Raw genomic sequence first — 19,417 nt, 5'->3', positions numbered from 1 at the left:
TTATGCTGGATTTATGTCACATCCCCTACAAGGCTCAATGAGATTATTATTTACTTATTGTACTGCCTTCCCTTGGAAATAACAAATGGTTTTTATTGGTATTAGGAAGGACTTTGCTGCCAAACTAAAAAAACTTTATTCAGTTTGTAGTGTTTTGAAATAGGATTTTCACCAGTCTTTTCTTCTTACTGGGGTCAGAAAGACAGCTGAACCTGCAAAGGGCAACAACACTTCTATCATCCCACCTCCTAATATACATAGCTTCTGGACTCTGTTGCCATTGTTCATACGAGAAAATGCATTATTACTGGCTGAGAACAAAGACAATAAACCAATAAAACAATGTCAAGGCTTACTGCTACAACTGCAATCTATCTTCTTGTGCAATTTACATTCAAACCCCTTGGCACAGGATTCAAAAAACCTTTGCTCAAGATACCTGTTAAATTTAGCTCAGAGTTGGTAACGTTACCAACTACATAAGGTCCTGCATATTTTCTACTAAGGGTCTTGCAGAATGAAGGGGACCCTAAACCTTTGACTGCCAGAAGCTGGTTCTGAATGACTGAGTCCTCAGTCATCCAGTACCAGCTAGGCCCTGGAGTTTTTTATAGCATGTTGGTGGGGTTGAGGAGCCCTCCAGGAAACAGTCTATTCATCACTTCTGTCAAACCCTCTTATCTTGTGCTAGGTCAGGAGGTACCTTTTGGAATGTGTTCACATACTTACCCAGTGCCTAGTACTTCTTAGGAGTGCCGTATTTTAGCAATACTAGCAGTACCTTTGCTAAGTTCATGTACCAGACAGTAAACTTGTAAGCATCTGCTTTAATACACTGCCCGACTTTGGTTCACAGTCACAGGTCTTGCACCAAGCCCAGTGCTTCAGGCTCTCTTTCTCTCTACCACATGTAGCAGGGGTAGGCAACCTATGGCACGCGTGCTAAAGGCGGCACGCAAGTTCATTTTCAGTGGCACTCACCCTGCCTGGGTCCTGGCCACCAGTTCGGGGGGCTCTGCATTTTAATTAATTTTAAATGAAGCTTCTTAAACATTTTAAAAACCTTATTTACTTTACAAACAACAATAGTTTAGTTATAGACTTATAGAAAGAGACCGTCTAAAAACATTAAAATGTATGACTGGCACGCAAAACCTTACATTAGAGTGAATAAATGAAGATTCGGCACCCCACTTCTGAAAGGTTGCCGACCCCTGCCATATAGCATCTCTGGTTTTAGAGCCAAGATATCCATGCCCAACAACCCAATCCACATGCTTGGTGAACCACACGGAGAAAACAGATGAATATCTCAGACTCGGCTACCCTGTTTCCCCAGCTAGGAATCCTCATATCCCTTAATAAAGATGCAAGAGGAGGAGGATTTCATCCTCAGGCTATTCCCTAGCCCATAGGCACAGTAAACTCTCCATTCTGAGCTCCTTCACGCTCATTGATTGGGGACATGAATTCCATTATACAGTATCTGCCGAGTCAGGCAAGGGCATTCTACATTCTGTGACAATGCTATGCACATACAGAAATCTTCTGTCACCCTTTTCAGGTGTGTATAGTAATGTACCTCCATTTGGATGCAGACACTTCAATCTCATTTTGAGACGGCCAAACGGCCTCTGGACACTTGTGTCTGGGGGCACTATATCAGTGCTCTGCCTTTAACTGAAGATTTAATAAAGACTGAGGGGCTCGATTTTCTAGGGGTGCCCTCTGTCAACTGAGAGAAGACAAACAGAAAGATCAGGTACTTGTCCTCCCAGTGCTGTGAGGAGTAGGATGGCTAATGAAGGAGTCTGCATGGTATATGCATCTTATTTGATACTTCTACTCACCCAAAATACAACTGAATTCCTTGGCTCCACACAAACTGTGAGGGCAGGGAAGAAGAATTTGGGGGGTGAGTGTAAAGACAGGAATCAGCAAATCTTGCTACCACAGCTGTGAACTACCGCTTGGCGTCACATGCATCATATTCCTAGTGAGGATGCTCCCTATTCATGGAAGCTGTCCATCCTGGGAGTCCTCAAAGGATACAACCCCCATCCACTATGCCAGACATTGAAGGAGAGTGGGCTCTGAAGACTCTTATATTAGTTGCAAAAACATGTTTTGGTCAAGTCTCTTGTGTGGCCACTCCCGCCACGCTCCTCAGGAAGTCCCAGAGGCAGTGTCGGACAGACAGCTGGCTGATGCCCGTGAGATCTCCAACTCCTTCCTCTAGAGGGATCCAGAGCAGCTGTGACCCTGTCAAGGAGTGAGAGGGTGGGGATCCTGTGTGTTGCTCTCTCCCCATCACTGCTCTGGGAAGCCTGCATGCAGGAAAGCCTGCATCAGTGTGAGGTCAAGGAACATCTTCCCTGGCTAATAGGTCCTGTGTGGAGAGTAATGGTTTAACTTGTTCCTGCTGGTATAGTCGTGCCACTTGCATCAGTAAGCCAGAAGCAGCTGCCTGAGTACATAGGAACCACTGAGCAGCCAGCCCAATGATCAGAGCACACTTGCACTGCTCAGTACACAAGGCACTCTGGTAACTTAGCTATGACTAACCCCAGCTCTGAAATTCCTCAAGGAATCAACAATGAGCAGAGCCCCATCTGGAACATGAAAAAAAAGCCACACACGTGCCTGCAAAGCCTTTTGAATGTCTAGCATCAGTCACTATGGACAGCAGAGTGATGAGTCCATCCAGATTCTCTAGTTACCGTGAAGAGGGCATTGGATGTATTTAAAAGGCACAGAAAGTACACAAGATGTGACATAGCCGACAACAGACCAGTTTCATTTGGAACACCCAGTCCAGTTCATGTCCCTTCACCCTAAGATGTAAAAAAGTTTGGATAGGTTCAGAAAAAGACAAAGAGATGGCTAGGATTTAGAAGTGACAGAAGAGTGCAAAAACTATAATTATTTAGCTTCAAAAAGAAGATTAGAAGGGATCTGACTGAGTTCCTTCTTTCAACCCGGTCTTAAAATTCAATTTCATCAAGTCCCTAATTGCTAGTGTGTGGTCAACCCTTGAAATTCCCTGCAGCACAGGTTGGAAGCAAATACCGTAGCTGGAATTTTTCCAAAGGATAGGATAATATTATAGCTAACAACATTAGAACTTAGTCAAACTAAGGTAAAAATAATCCTCTTCCATGTTTCAGTATATTAGCTAATCTTCAGCAGAGTCTGGAAGGAATACACACACACACACACACTACTCCTACAGGAAATCTACACCACTGCACATATGCAGAATTTATGTCCCCCACATATTTCTTTGCTTCCCCGCAGAAAAATGACTTTCTGATGGGGAAGCAAAAGGAAGCCACAAGAGGAGTCATGTGACCCTCACCAGCAGTATGTTTTGGGTGCCCAGGGCAGTCGGCAGAGAGATAAATCGCTGTTTGGCAGGGGGCGGGACTGGGGAAGACCCCGCTAGTGGCTCCTATCCTGTACTGGGCTCAGCTGCTAGTCCTGGCTGGGCTGGGGAGAACGGGACTTCCTCTTCCTGCACGGCATCCGGGGCCAGGTCAGACCCACCCCCAGATTTCTCCCCCAGCTGTAGGAAGCTCTGCAAACTCCCCTCCCCCATGCTTCCTGCACCCATAACTCCTCAGCTGCAGAGGAAGAGATCACTGTACAGGGAGCTGCTCCCACATCTGCCCAACCTCCGTGCATCCAGATCCCCTCATACTAGACCCTCCCACTGAGACTCACCCTCTCATTCACACTCAGAACCCCATGACAAACCCCATTCCACCTGCACCACCCCGATGAGCCACCCGCCCCGGGAACCCCACCGTACCGAGACCCAACCAGCTGCACCTGGATCCCCACCCCACTGAGCCCCCCACACCCAGACAACTACTCTCACCTCGACCCCCCTGCAGAGCCCCATTACAGCCAGAACCCCCACAACAATCCCCTGTGTATCCAGATTCCCCCAGGATCCCTCCCTGAGCTGCCCGCACTCAGATTGTCCCACACAGAACCCTCTCAACTAACACCTGAATTCCCCCACGCCAAGCCCCTCCACACTTGGATCCTGCCTTGCTGAGCCTGCCTGCCCATACCAGGTGCACCTGTTTCTGAAGTAGGCCTAGTTCTTGCGCTGTGTCAGGGTTGGGTCCAGTCTCACTGCTGAGTCCGTGCCCCGGGGGGAGCTGCACAGTGATCTCCCACCTCTGTGCAGCCAGTGGCCTGTGCTCCCCAATGCCAAGCTGGAGCATCCACATTTATTTGAGAAATAAAATTTGCAGAATTTTGCAGATTTTTAAAATATTGTGTGCAGAGTTTTTAATTTTTTGGCACAGAATGCCCTCAGGAGTAACACACACACTTTCCCACATACAAAATTGCAAGGGTAAAGAGATGAAGACAATCTCCAGTTGCTCCACCAATCATAAACCATTGCAGAAAAGTCAAGATACCCAGTGAGATGGGTCAATAACTTGAGCTATTACAGCAAATCTTGGGTGAAATTCTGAACACTTGCATCAATGGAAGTTCTGCCACTGACTTCAGTATGGCCAGGATTTTATCCCTTCCTTCAGTTTGTCTTGAGATGGGCAGTTATTGACCAAACAATTTCCATCCATGATCCTGTGATAAACATGCAGGAATTATTCTCAGCTACCATGACATTTCCATGCATACAGTGTGGCACAATCAGGACCTCTGAAGTTCTCTCTGGCCAAATGAGGTTTTTATTTTATTATTATTATTATTAAGTATTATTATTGTTTACTGCAAATTCTATCTGGAAATTTTTCAGTATTTTGCTGGTTCTTTTGCTACTATCAAATATCAAATTATGGAGAGTTTTTTAAAAAAGCGAATGAGATGAGAGGCGTTAGAGTTTAACTTTCCTATCACTCTTGCAAAGGACTTTTAATTACATCCAATAAAAATATGATTAGGTTTAACAATAAAAGAGAACTAAATATAAAATAATAGTGTTCCACTAATTTTACCTTTCAAAATTAATGTTGCTGCACTTTCTATTTTTCTTCAGAGAAATGTCAGGCAGAAATATCAATCTATCCTCAGGGAAAAATCAAAGCATCGGAGACTTGAAAAGAATCCCGTGTTTAAATGAGTTAGTGCATTGGAATTCAGTTGGGAGCAGTGTATTTTGAGTAACAATGTAATAGAGGATTTTTTCATTATTAGATTATACACCTATACATCAAACACTGGGGCCAGCATCTAGAATAGCTACAACATTTGACCATTTGTAAGCAGGCTTCAGTGCAATCTAGTCTTCATTAGAGCCTTAACTAGAAGTTCTTACACATGGAGTAGTTAAAAATAAAGAGTTGGAAGTTTACTAAAAGACTGTATAGCAAAAATCTGTAACAAGTTATTAGGAGGAAAGTATTCCAGTGGGTGATGAGAATAAACCAAGAGACAACATTCCTAGCTGCATCAGTGATTTACTGGGTGACATCACTTCATCTCTATGCCTCAGTTTCTCTATCTGAGAAAATAAGGCTAATGGTGCTTACTCACTATTGCAAAGCATTTTGAAATCGATGGTTAAAAACGGCTGAAGACGTATTTTTATCATTTGTAGGGACATATAAAAACGTTTAGGCAAAAATATGATTTCGTATTTTGAACACCATTTTTCATCGTGAAGAATGCAAGACATTTTACAAAGTGTTCTTTTCTTTGAAAAAAAAATAGAATACTATGAAAAAATGCCAGAAGCTCAGTGAACATGCAACTGAAACATACAATTAGGTACGGAGCAGATTCCAGGATAAACTTTCAAAGTGGGGTTTGGTTTTGTTTCTTAAATTGAAAAGAGTGTGACCTCTATTGTATTATGAAGTCTTTGACAGTGTAATTTGGATTTCCAAAAGAATGCATGCCCTATAATGAAGAGTGTGTAAAAAATGATGCACTTGTTCAAACAGTCAGGTAACTTATGCACATTTAGAGACCCACGCAGTATGTGTTTTAACCTGAAGTGTTAGTCGAGGGGATAAAATCTGCAGATTTTTTTTAATTGTTTATTTAGAACCTGACTGTTCCCATTATAAAGTTTTATTTTTCCTAAATGAACTATCGATATTACCATCTGACAGGAAAATAAGCTTCCTAGGGAAAGTCAAGTGCCTGGGATTCACTAGCAACAGACCTCTCCACTGAGCACACGTGGATGCTCAACATCAAGTAAAGGGAGTATGATCGTCTCAGTATTATTCTTTAATATTTATGTTATGGTAGCAGCTTGAGCTCAAATCGGGATTAAGGTGCAATGGTGCCTGGGGCAGTACAAACACATGGACCCTGCCCCTGAGAGCTTACACAGCAAAAAAATCTGTGTTTTTTTTTTGTTGTTGTTTTGTTTTACCATCAAGAGCAAACAAGCAGGTACTCAATACAACTTTTTAAAGATTATAAGTATGCAATGCTGGTGATCATCACCAATTGCCTTTAATACATGGAAGAAACAAGGTACATCCTAAATTTCAGCATAACGTAACATTACAAAATGTTTTTTCCCTCCTTTTAAATGGAAACTAAAACAGGGTGACTCACTCAGTTCTTTCATTTCATTTTTCATCTTTGTGTGGTGAGGAGACTCAAATCTTTTTCAATCACAGCGGGGAGGGGGTTAAAACATGTAAGAGGGGACAGATTGCTTATTTGCACTGTACAGTGAGGGTCACATAAACACCACCCTATACCGGAAACCTACTGACTACTATACTTACCTACATGCCCCCAGCTTCCATCCAGGACACATCACACGATCCATTGTCTACAGCCAAGCCCTAAGATACAACCGCATTTGCTCCAATCCCTCAGACAGAGACACACACCTACAAGATCTTTATCAAGTTCTTAAAACTACAGTACCCACCTGGGGAAGTGAAGAAACAGATTGACAGAGCGAGACAGGTACCCAGATGTCACCTACTACAGGACAGGCCCAACAAAGAAAGTAACAGAACACCACTGGACATTACATACAGCCCCCAGCTAAAACCTCTCCAGAACATCATCAACAATCTACAACCTATCCTGGAAAACAATCCCTCGCTCTCACAGACCTTGGGAGACAGGCCAGTCCTCGCTTACAGACAGCCCCCCCAACCTGAAGCAAATACTCACCAGCAACTACACACTACACCACAGAAACACTAACCCAGGACCGAATACATGTAACAAATCCCATTGCCTTCTCCATCCCCATATCTTCTCTAGCGACACCATCAGAGGACCCAACCACATGAGCCACACCATCAGGGGCTCATTCACCTGCACATCTACCAATGTGATATATGCCATCATGTGCCAGCAATGCCCCTCTGCCATGTACATTGGCCAAACCAGGCAGTCTCTATGTAAAAGAATAAATGGACACAAATGAGACATCAGGAATGGTAACATACAAAAGCCAGTAGGAGAACACTTCAATCTCTCTGGACATTCTAGAACAGATTTAAAAGTAGCCATCCTGCAATGAGAAAACTTCAGAAACAGACTCCAAAGAGAAACTGCAAAGCTACAATTCATTTGCAAACTTTACACCTTTAATTTAACAAGCCTTTAATTTGGACTTGAATGGGGACTGGGAGTGGCTGGCTCATTACAAAACCAATTTTCCCTCTCTTGGTATTGACACCTCCTCCTCAATTATTGAGAGTGGACCACATCCACCCTGACTGAACTGACGTTGTCAACACTGGTTCTCCACTTATAAGGTAACTCCTTTCTCTTCATGTGTCAGTATATTTATGCCTGCATCTGTAATTTTCACTCCATGCATCTGAAAAAGTGGGATTTTTTTTACCCATGAAAGCTTATGCCCCTACCTCTAAATGTCAGAGGGGTAGCCGTGTTAGTCTGGATCTGTAAAAAGCAACAGAGAGTCCTGTGGCACCTTTAAGACTAACAGATTAGTTAATCTTAAAGATGCCGCAGGACTCTCTGTTGCTTTTTACCTCTAAATGGTAGTTCTCTTAAAACTTGCTCCACTGGCAGATGAGCACTGCAAAGTTTCATACCAGCAAAGTCTGTGATTTCAGAAGACAAAGGAAATAACTGAAAGAATCTAATATTTTCTTTTACACACAAGAGGAAAGAGCCCTTGTTGCAACTAAGGGCTTGGCTACACTTGCGAGTTACAGTGCATTAAAGGAGCACCAGGCGCACTAGCTCACGACCCATCCACACTGGCAAGGCATGTAGAGCGCTCTGACTCCGTGGCTAGAGCGCTCCTGGTACTCCACCTCGGCGAGTGGAATAACGTTTGATGCACCCCCGCTGGAGCGCCCCAGCGTCACTGTGAACGAGGTGTTGCATTACTGCACTCTGATCAGCCTCCAGAAACGTCCCATAATCCCCTTAAGTCAAGTGGCCACTCTTGTCATTGTTTTGAATCGCTGTAGGAATGCGGATATGCCCTTTGAAAGCTCCGTTTCTGACAGCTGGCATGCTTATCTGCTCTGAGACAAAGCAACCATTACTGTGGAATGCTGTGTGAGAGAGAGAGAGAGAGAGAGAAGTGGAGGGGGAAGGGGAAGGGTCTGCTGCTGTCTGAACTTACAAGATAGCATGCTGACATGTCCTCAGCCCCCCAAAAAAACACTCTCTCCCCCCCACACATACACACAACATACTCCGTCACACCCCATTTGAAAAGCATGTTGCAGCCACTTGCATGCTGGGATAGCTACCACAATGCACTGCTCTCTGTGGCCCTTGCAAGAGCTGCTAATGTGGCCACGCCAGTGCACTGTCAGTGTGGACAGACTACAGCGCTTTCCCTACTGTGCGCTACAAAGGCTGGTTTAACTCAAAGCGCTCTACATCTGCAAGTGTAGCCATGCCCTAAGGCCATGATCCTGTAACTAGCTCTGTGTGAACAGGTGCCTGCAATTTGCAGGATAAAGGCCTAATAGCTCAGTGCTGCCTATCATTTTTTTGGTCAAGGGGGGTAAGGGAACATTACTGGGTCTCCTCTTGCTCAAGTCTCTTCCAGCAAGAGCAATCACTTTATGCTTATGTCTATTTAATAAAGATGAAGTTCTAAGATGTCTGGCATTAACTCAAAGAATGACTCTCCCTAAACATAATGCATTTTCAGGTGAAGCGTCTTCTCACCTGGCAAGTTCTTTAATTAAGTTGGCAATGCGTCTCTTGTCCTCGGGACATAAATCCTTTAAAGAAGCACTCTTCACTCCGCCTTCATTAGTGACCTGAAAAGTAAAATCTGCATTTTAAAATGCAATAGTTTATACACAAGTATTTCTGAAGCTATTAAAAATATTTCAGGATGTAATGGTTAGAAAAGGATGCTAAACAAACTCAGACCGGAAGTGCGGTGCCTATTTTTAACTTTAAGGGTAATTAACCATTGGAACAATTTACCACATTTTGTGGTGGATTCTTCTAAAAAAGACATGCTCTAATTCAACCACAAGTTACTGGGCTCAATGCAGGGTTTGCTGGGCGAAGTTCTCTGGCTCGTGTTATGCAGGAGATTCACCAGATAATCAAAATGTTTCCTGGTGGCCTACAAATCTAGGATTATATTTGTATTGTGACTGCAGGAACTCATTGTGTGGCTAAACAGAGGAGTCATAGAGAGCAACAGGAATGCAACATACAAGCAGTGATCAGGGCGATAACAGGATAGGAATCTTGTTAGCTCCATTGTGTTTTGTTTATTTAGAAACACACTAAACTGAGTTACCCCCACCCCACTAGCCAGTGTCAGTTCTTTTTTATTAGATTTAAAATCTACACTATACTCAACTGCTTCTCAACCACTGCCAATCCTACCCCACAAACAAGATAATTTTTAAATCTAATCTACCATGCTTTCTTCTTCTTTGAGCCAGTCCACTCCTATAATTTCACCAAAATAAATGGATGCATTTGGTACCCATGTCCACTAGAGGGCGTACAGTTTATAGTTTAAAAGTCGATTCTTACGGTATCACTGTTATTGTCATTACATATAATTAGGCTTGGACGGATTAGACTATTATTGGTAAATGTTGATTTCACTGTGCATATACAAACCAGTGAAAAAATATTTCCATCAATGATCAAAATTTACAGATAGGGAAGGAAAACATCATTTGAGAACATACAGTTTGATTTAAGGGTATCTACACCTCTACCCCGATATAACGCTGTCCTCGGAAGCCAAAAAAATCTTACTGCGTTATAGGTGAAACCGCGTTATATCGAACTTCCTTTGACCCGCCGGAGTGCGCAGCCCCGCCCCCCCCAGAGTGCTGCTTTACCACGTTATATCTGAATTCATGTTATATCGGGTCACGTTATATCAGTGCAGAGGTGTACTTTGTATATTGACATGTGAGGTTGACACTTTGTTTTCACAATTATAAAACTTTCATTTTTTATTCTCAACATCTGCTGTCATTAAATAAGTATTATCTTACCTGTACTTAATTTACCACAACTGAATATTAAATTGTAAAAATCTAAATAAGTCCTTAAAAAGAGACAATATCCGTAAAAATTATATTAAAAAAAAATTGAATTCTGCAAAGCCTACATATAATTGTGGATATTTCCATGGGTTCTTCCACTGAACTCTAAGTTTGGCCTTACTTAGTAAAAGAACAACTTTATACAGCTAGTGATTTTATCTAAGGCCTGTGCCAGGCATTCTCATACTACAGTGATGAGCTCAGTATAAGAACCTACATGGAATACAAAGCGATCCAAAGAAGAGGTGGAGATTGAATTATTTTTAATCCAAATTATTTGCTCCAAGGATTTGGTAGTAATAAAACAGAAATCAATCGTGTTCCCTCTAAGCCGCGCAGTCGCGTGGCCGCCCAGAAGTGAATCAAGTGCCACACGCTTGATTAGCAGAGCCGCGCACATCCGGCAGCGTGTGTTCAGGTGTCCCTCCCCGAGCTACTCTGCAGCCACGTTGCTCCTGCCCTCGCACGTTACAACAAAGCTTAAACTTGTTCTTCATAATAATTTTAAAAACAATACTAGCTGCCTATTTATTTTAAAAACAGAAAAAATATCCACCTCCCTTTCCATTGCTTATAAGGAGTTTTGAAGTTTAAATCTCCTCAGTGTGCTAGATATGCTTGCTTTCATCTGCTTAGCTCTTGGAAGTCCAGAGGCTCCGGGCTGCTTGCCGCATGCTGCCCAGGGTCCCTATGGGACAGCTCTGTCCACCATTAGGGATTTTTTTCCCCAAGAACCCCCTGTAACACTTTGTGAACCCCCAGGGGTTCATGAACCCCAGTTTGGGAACCACTGCTATAGAGGCATATCCCTCCTCTCTGTCGGAGGGAAGATCATCGCCCGCATCATCTTGAACCGCCTAATAGCCAGTATTTCCGAGACAAATCTACCTGAAAGTCAATGTGGTTTTCGACCTGGCCGGAGCACAGTCGATATGGTGTTTGCTGTCAGACAAATACAAGAGAATTGCATTGAACAGAACATGCACCTGTGTGCTGTCTTCATAGACATGACAAAGGCATTTGATACCGTCAACAGGGAAGCCCTTTGGACCATTCTAACACGACTTGGCTGCCCAAGAAAATGTGTCCAGATTATACGCCTTTTTCATGACAGCATGACAGGCGAAGTATTGTCTGATGGAGCCACATCAGCCCCCTTTAACATCACCAACGGTGTGAAACAAGGATGTGTTCTCGCTCCTGTCCTATTTAACCTGTTCTTTGCACGTGTCCTTAACCATGCAGTGAAAGATCTGGACCGAGGTATATACTTGAAATACCGGCACGATGGTTCACTTTTTGACCTCCGTCGCCTGAATGCAAAGACTAAGACAGTGCAGAAACTTCTTCTTGAGGCACTCTTTGCTGACGATTGTGCCCTCATGGCTCACACTGAAAATGATCTTCAGCACATTGTCAACAAGTTTGCTGAGGCCTCGCCACTTTTCGGACTAACTATCAGCCTCGGAAAGACAGAAGTTCTCCATCAACCTGCAACTGGATCAAATGCTTCTGTCCCGAGTATCTTCATCAACGGCACTCAGCTGAAAGTAGTGGAGAGCTTTAAATATCTGGGTAGTGTCATACCCAGTGATGGATCACTGGATAATGAGATAAATGCACGAATATCCAAAGCAAGCCAGGCACTTGGCTGTCTGCGTGTCAAAGTTTTAAATCACCATAACAACCGGATGTCAACAAAACTGCTTGTATACAGAGCTGTTGTTCTTTCATCTCTTTTGTACGGGTGCGAAACATGGACACTGTATAGGCGTCACATCAAGCAGTTTGAAGCATTTCACATGCGCTGCCTCCGTAACATCATGAAGATCTGCTGGCAAGACAAAGTGCCCAATCTCGAAGTCCTCAAGAGAGCCCAGATGACGAGCATCGAAATGATGATCATGAAATCACAGCTACGTTGGACCGGTCATGTCAGCCGCATGGATGCCAACAGAATCCCCCGCCAGCTTCTGTATGGCGAGCTCACCCAGGGCATCCGGCATATAGGTCGTCCACGGAAACGTTACAAGGACACCATCAAAGCCAATCTGCAGTACAGCAGTATCAAACCTAGGGACCTTGAGGACACCGCCAGCGATAGAACACAGTGGCGTGCAACAGTCAGAAATACCTGCATCGCCTTTGAGGAAGACCGCTGCCGGCGTCTACAAGAGGCACGCGAACGACGTCACAGAGCATCAGCAGCGCACAATCCACTGATCGCGAACTTCCCATGCACCATCTGCAGCAAAATGTACACCTCTAGAACTGGCTTGTATAGCATCAGAGGGCACACCATAAGACCAACAACTGATGATCTGCACAGATTTGTCATCATCGGATAGATGGACTACCAAGAAGTGTAGGTGACCTAGTAGGTCTTTAAACTTTTCTTATTTTCTATTTTAAATTAAAGAGATACTATTTCAGAAGTGAAACCAATTGACTAGATTGGATCACTATTTCCTCTGATGTCTTCTGGGTGCTTTGTAGCTTATTTCATAGCTAACCAAAGATCTACTGTGCATAGAACTGTATGGGAATAACTTGCACACCATTCGTATCAGTCATCAGTTTTAGTCTTTGCCCTGTCTTTAGACCCCAGGCCCCTCTCAGAAGGGACTTCATCTCTAATGCTGCCTGCTAGCCATCATGCAAGTTTGCAATGGTGTAAAAGTCAGTGATAAGTAATGATTAGCTACAACTTTTTCTACTATTTGTCTGAACTCTTCAGAATAAGAAAAGTTCATGCTTGCTGACCTGCTGCCCTGTTGGGTCTCCTGTGCTTTTAAATGGATCCATGGAAACAGAAGGAGCAGCTCCAGGGACCTTCAGCTTAGCTTCGCTTTTTCGACCCTTTACCACATGTCTTGTTCTTAAATTTCCTTCGGCAGAAATTCCTATAGAAGGAAGACAAACAGACGTTGAGAGGAGATTCTTAGTTTGCTCTTACAAGCCCCCCACACAAAACATTTAGTTGAATATGGAATAAGCCTAAAGAGAGATGGATAGCACTGGCTAGAGCCTATCACACACACTTCCAAATAAACTCTGCAAATGCTCCCAAAATAACCTATGGACTTGGACACACCTGCTAGTTCTGTCCTATGACTGCACAAACCAAAGGTCCTTCTGTAATAACACCGTAAATAAGGACTAACCAGGCATCATAAATAAGGCTAATGTCACCACCGCTCACGTGACATATTTTAATGTTTCACATTTTACAAATATTTAGTCTTGGAAGGATTCGATTTTTTAATTGGTAAATGTCGGTAAATGTCAATTTCACTGTACACACACACACAAATGAAAAATATTTCCATTGACAATAATAAAAACGTACAGAGGCAAAGTAAAAAAACGCTGCTTGAAAACTCAGAGTTCGATTTAGGGTTTGTATATTTTGATATGTGATGTTGACAATTTGTGTTTTAATAATTATAAAACTAACTTTTCAAATCTCAGCATCTGTCATTAACTAGTGCCTGACCCCTCAATAATTACTCACAACTCTGAAAATGTATCAATAAAAATCTAAAAATGCTTAAAAATAAAAAAAGTGATAGTATCCATCGAAATTATTTAAAAAAAAGAATTCTGCCAAGCCTACATATATATTGTTGCTGTATATTTTTGCCCAAGATTAATGCTGTTTGTTCCTCATGTCAAACTTCTGGGTAACCACAATACCTGGCTCTTATCTGGGAGCTTTTCATCAGTACATCTCAAAATGCTTCACAATCTTTAATGTATTTCTCCTCACAATACCCTTGAGAGGTAGGGAAGTGCCATTAACCCTACCTGAAAGATAGATAACCAAGGCACAGAGAGGCTAAATGACTTTCCCAGGGCCACAAAGGAAGTCTGTAGCAGAACAAGGAACTCAAACCAGGCCTCACAAGTCCTAGGTTAGCACCCTGACTACTGTGTGAACTCTATAGAGATTTTCACTATTGCTAACATTAGTTCAGCTCCACTGCCAGTGGCAAGCTTCCTGGCTCTTTGAGCTGTGGTCCAGCATAGCTCTGACAACTCCACCACAGACAAGGTCTTCAGTCTTTAGAACCCTAAGAACCAAATTCTGATCACTGTTTAGAGGTACCAGGAAGTTTTAAATATTTCTCACTCATATTAGCAAACTTGGTACATTTATTTTTTGGATGGAGATTTCAAAAGTGAATCTGTAATTAAAAAGAGAAAAGTTCTTTAGAAACTTTCCCATTCCCCTCTCCCATCCCATTCCTCACCCCCATTTAGAAGGGACAGAGTTCCTAAAGTTGTCTGATATTTTTTGGTTTGCATTATGAACTATTTCCACCGCAAATCCAGAAAGTTATCCTAAAATCATAACCTTTCCTTTCCAGGTCAGAGACTGTTAGGCCCTGGCATCACCTGGGTTTGAACCATACAAGCTACAATCACATTCAGCCATGTTTTAAACTCAGCTGTAACATAGGCCCTCTACCTTGCATAACCAGGGTTTTATATATGAAAAAAAAAAAAAAGAAGAAGTCAACTGTGCTGGTCCAAACCTCGATCACATGGTTTCTTAATGCAGTTTGCAGCCCAATTCCGTAAACACACACATACCTTTGCTCATGTTATGTGTTACATGCATATTTTTTAGGATCAGGCAAGGACACAACCTTGTTATACCTGTTTTAAGGCTCTGTGTTTGAAAACAGTTAATATGATTATAAATTCTGGGACAATTAATACCGCCATCTAAACTAAATGTACAACCATCTTTTATGATAGACTGGATCGATCTGCATTTAATTTATCTCACCCCAAACCTCGCTAAGAGATGTTCAAGCATTTAGAGATGTTCAGGTCTTTAACAGAGACACAATTAAGATTCAGCCTACACCACAGATTAGCCAGAACTGTGACGTACCCCTACATCGGAATGAGTCCCTAAACAATTCATCTTCTACTGTATACTTTTATAATCAGTGAGCCATAGCTCCTCTACTATAATTCTTTATGTCCCAACACGAGCAGGCTCTATGTCTCATGTGCAACGGAAAAATACAAAACTGAAAAATCACGGCAACGTTTCACTTGACAAAGTGTCATTTACAACTATTAGGAAATCATACCTGGCACATACACCCCTGGCTGTTCTTCATCAGAAACTGAACGCAATTTCATTAAAGGAAAACAAATCAAAGAGAAAAAAGTCCAAGCTGAGATCTACAAAAGAAATATGAAAATGCACCTTTAAATCTGTGATTTGCAAAAAAAATTGTTGACCCGATGCCTTTTCATAGAATCATAGAATATCAGAGTTGGAAGGGACCTCAAGAGGTCATCTAGTCCAACCCTCTTTTATGGTTCTCCACCATTTAGAAAGCATCTATTGCAGGACAAACTTGACCGGAACAAAACATGAATGCCGACTTCGAAAGAAGACACTTACTAACATATGCACTCTGTATGTACTAGCTTTCATCTAAAGATCATCTCAGAGGTCATCTTTACAAAAGATTCACAGGACCAGCCCCAGTTGCAACTACAACTATTAAGGTAATGAAGCAACACAATATTTATTTGAATTAGACTAAGTTAACATTATATAAGGAATCGCTTGGGACAGACAGGGAAGGCAAATTGCTGAGACTTATGTTATGTAGTCCCACTGACACTGACCCACATACCACAACAGACTACACAGTGCACAAGGTATATGACTAAGACCATTAAGCTAAAAGGAAACAAAGATTTAAAAGGAAGTTGGTCATTCTCAGCTGATCTTTCCTCAAAGGATAGGTGAGACTTGAATGTCTAGGGACTTTTCATGCATTTGTTTAGCCAGGAGATTGAGATTTGGTTTCAGGCAGTTATTTGTGAAGAAAACTATTTCAGAAATGTTCAAATAACTGGTTGTCACAATCATAAATACAATTTACTATATCTAGCCCTCTAAAAGCACCTGGTACTGGGCAACATATTATTTGTATTACAGTGGTGCCTACAGGGCCAAAATCCCTGCCCCACATAAATTAGTCTAATGATAAGAGTGCAAAAACCAGCAGAATCCAGAGCAGGGTGTGGCCTTTAGAGTCTCTTCTTTAAAGAGGCAATATGCCGTTTTGTTGTAGCGGTGTCAGTTCCAGGATATTAAAGAGACAAGGTGGGTGAGGTAACAGCTTTCATTGGACCAACTTCTGTTGGTGAGAGAGACAAGCTTTTGAGTTTTCACAGCACTCTTCTTCAGGTCAGGTGTAAGCTTGTTTCTCACCAACAGAAGTTAGACCAATAAAAGACATTACCTCACCCACCTTGTCTCTTTAAAGAGACAGTGTCGGTAAGCAAAGGTAAAGATGTTTGTTTGCAAAATAAATTATTAAGCCCGCCTTTGATTGAAAGAATTGCAAGAGTCCAACTCATGTCACTATTTACGCTGTTTACTTTTTCGCATTTTTCTTGTCCTGGACAATGAAACTCAATTACATCAGTTCCTCAATTGTCTCACTTTCATGTTCTTTGGCTGCAATGTTTGGGGCTCAAATATTGCAGGGCAATGTTTACAAGCCATCGTTCTCATTCCCACACCTGAGGAAGAGCTCTTTGTACCTCGAAAGCTTGTCTCTCTCATCAACAGAAGTGGGTCCAATAAATGTTACCTCACCCACCTTGTCTCTCTAATATCCTGGGACCCACACAACTACAACAACATGGGGGGAGGGATAGCTCAGTGGTTTGAGCATTAGCCTGCTAAACCCAGGGTTATGAGCTCAATCCTTGAGGGGGCCACTTAGGGATCTGGGGCAAAAATCTGCCTGGGGATTGGTCCTGCTTTGAGCAGGGGGTTGGACTAGATACCTCCTGAGGCCCCTTCCAACCCTGATCTTCTATGATTCTATGACCCATAGCAACAGATGGGCCCTGCCCCTAAGAGCTCACGCTGACTTACATGCCTCAACCCGAGAGCGGCCAGCACTAAATGCCCTTAACTCCCAGTGCGAGGCTGTGGCCAAAAAAAAAGCGAATGTCATCCTGGGATGAACGAAGAGGGGGATCTCAAAGTGGAGTAGAGAAGTTATTCTACCTCTGCTGCAATACCGTGTCCAGCTCTGGTGCCCACAATTCAAGAAGGGATGTTGATAAATTGGAGAGGGGTCAGAAGAGCCATGGGAATCATTCGCGGATTGGAAAACCTGCTGTATAGTGAGAGACTCAAAGAGGTCAACCTGTTTAGCTTAACCTTCTCTTTAAGGGGTGACTTGATCACAGTTTGTAAGATCCTGTGTGGGGAACAGATATTTGATAACGGGCTCTTTAGTCTAGCAAAGGAAGGTGTGACGTGATCCAATGACTGGAAGTTGAAGCTAGACAAATTCAGACTGTACATTTTTAGCAGTAAGGGTAACTAACCACTGGAATCATTTACTGGGGTTCTAATAGACTATCCATCACTGGAAATCTTTAAATCAAGATTGGATTTTCTAAAAGCTATGCTCTAGTTCAAATAGGAATTAATTCAGTGAAGTTGTTATACCAATAGAATAAAAACCAGCAGGATCTTATTAAGAGGGATAAGGCAAAGATGCCACATTTATTGTAAATATAATGATAAAGCAAAATAGAAAAGTAAACAACGTTGTTTGACCACTTATTCCTATCACTACTTATTCCTTATACACATACATATATAGATAGATTCATTGACACAATCATTCATTCAAGTTCTGTGTAGGTGTTATAGTTACCAGCCTAGAAGTTGCTCATGCCAAGTTACTGGCCAGGTATCTTGGTCATGAGGATGGAGCCGAGTCTGTGTCAGGTGCACCTGATGCTCCTGGAGGTTGGGAGCAGAACCAGAGACTCAAAATCCTCAGTCTTGAGAGTTCATTCTTATAGGAATGAATTCCTATGTTAGTCTATGGGAGCTGTTTCATTCTGCTGTTGCTAACTCAATCAGCAGGTGGCACATTCCTGATGGCTCCATACTGTCCAAAGTTTGTGTTTCTCATCCTTCCAGGTGATGGGGTGGATCCCAGTTTTACCCTCCAGGGGTTGTCTGGTCATCCACTTGACACATTCTTCGGCCGATGGATACTCCCTTTCTAGGCTGGCACCTCCCTAACCATTCATGTACATCAAGCATTCATCAACATACATTCCATATCTTAGCCATATTTTAATTTACTGTCTCCACCACTTTCGGGGTGTGTGCTAATTCATTTGAGACTCCGGGCCCTTTAATCACAGAGGGTGCGGGTCTCTTCCTAGGAGCCGTTGCTGTTACAATGAAGTGAAAGTCACTTAACGGCTGGAGGCTCACAGCAGGGGTGGTAACAGTGTTCACTTCAAGAACAAAGGCAATTAACTTGTTTGTAAGTTTTACATAGTAATAAAGTATCTTTCACAGGACAGATACAAACAATGGTTTCTACAGACAGTAGCTTACAAGTTTTAACAGAAGACCCAAGAGATTTTTGTACTTGGTGAAACTGTTGGATTTTAAAGTGTGGGGGACAAATTATGGGGGGTCACTGTTAGTACCTTCTTTAATATCTCTACAAAGTCCTCCACTGGCTGTAGACTCTATGAATTCCATATCTGGGCAGAGCCATGGGTGCTGTGTGAGAGGTCCAGTCAGGGAGCTGTATTTGTCCCTACCCCTGAAATGTAGCTTTGGGTGAGCTACAAGTACCCCAGGCAGAGACAGTCCCAGCTAACTAACTGGACCTACAATACATGGTGCACAGGAAGAAACTAGAAACCAGAAGGCAAAGAAAAAAGAACTGATTTTTTTTTTTTTTTTTAGATATGATTGGTTTAAAATCTCAATTTTTGAAAGCTTGGGGTTAGCAGTACTGGACACAGTGCATGGAACTGAGCTTAGAGGGGTTGGTTTTTTTCCTTAAACTTTCTTTCTCACATGAGGTATACATGATTCTGACACGTATCTCTCA

At 42.5% G+C, this 19,417-nt stretch overlaps 1 protein-coding gene across 2 annotated transcripts in view; it reads right to left on the bottom strand.

Moving 5' to 3' along the window:
- Positions 1 to 16,608, bottom strand: part of KIAA1328 (KIAA1328 ortholog) — a 242,659-nt gene extending 226,051 nt beyond the window's left edge. Inside the window, exons 1-3 of one of the 2 annotated variants that reach the window (XM_034773571.1) lie at positions 15,596 to 16,608; positions 13,251 to 13,390; positions 9,127 to 9,221 (exon numbers count right to left, since the gene is read on the bottom strand). In XM_034773571.1, coding sequence (XP_034629462.1) covers positions 9,127 to 9,221; positions 13,251 to 13,390; positions 15,596 to 15,647 — 287 coding nt within the window. In that variant the 5' untranslated portion in view covers positions 15,648 to 16,608. The remainder of the gene's footprint in view (positions 1 to 9,126; positions 9,222 to 13,250; positions 13,391 to 15,595) is intronic. The other variant, XM_034773570.1, reaches the window with a different exon arrangement.
- Between the last annotated feature and the right edge of the window lie 2,809 nt (positions 16,609 to 19,417).

The sequence above is a fragment of the Trachemys scripta genome, chromosome 6 (genome assembly GCF_013100865.1).
Source record: "Trachemys scripta elegans isolate TJP31775 chromosome 6, CAS_Tse_1.0, whole genome shotgun sequence".
Taxonomy (NCBI): domain Eukaryota; kingdom Metazoa; phylum Chordata; order Testudines; family Emydidae; genus Trachemys; species Trachemys scripta.
The sequence above is the reverse complement of the archived record's forward strand: the minus strand, read 5'-3'. Positions and strand labels throughout refer to the sequence as shown.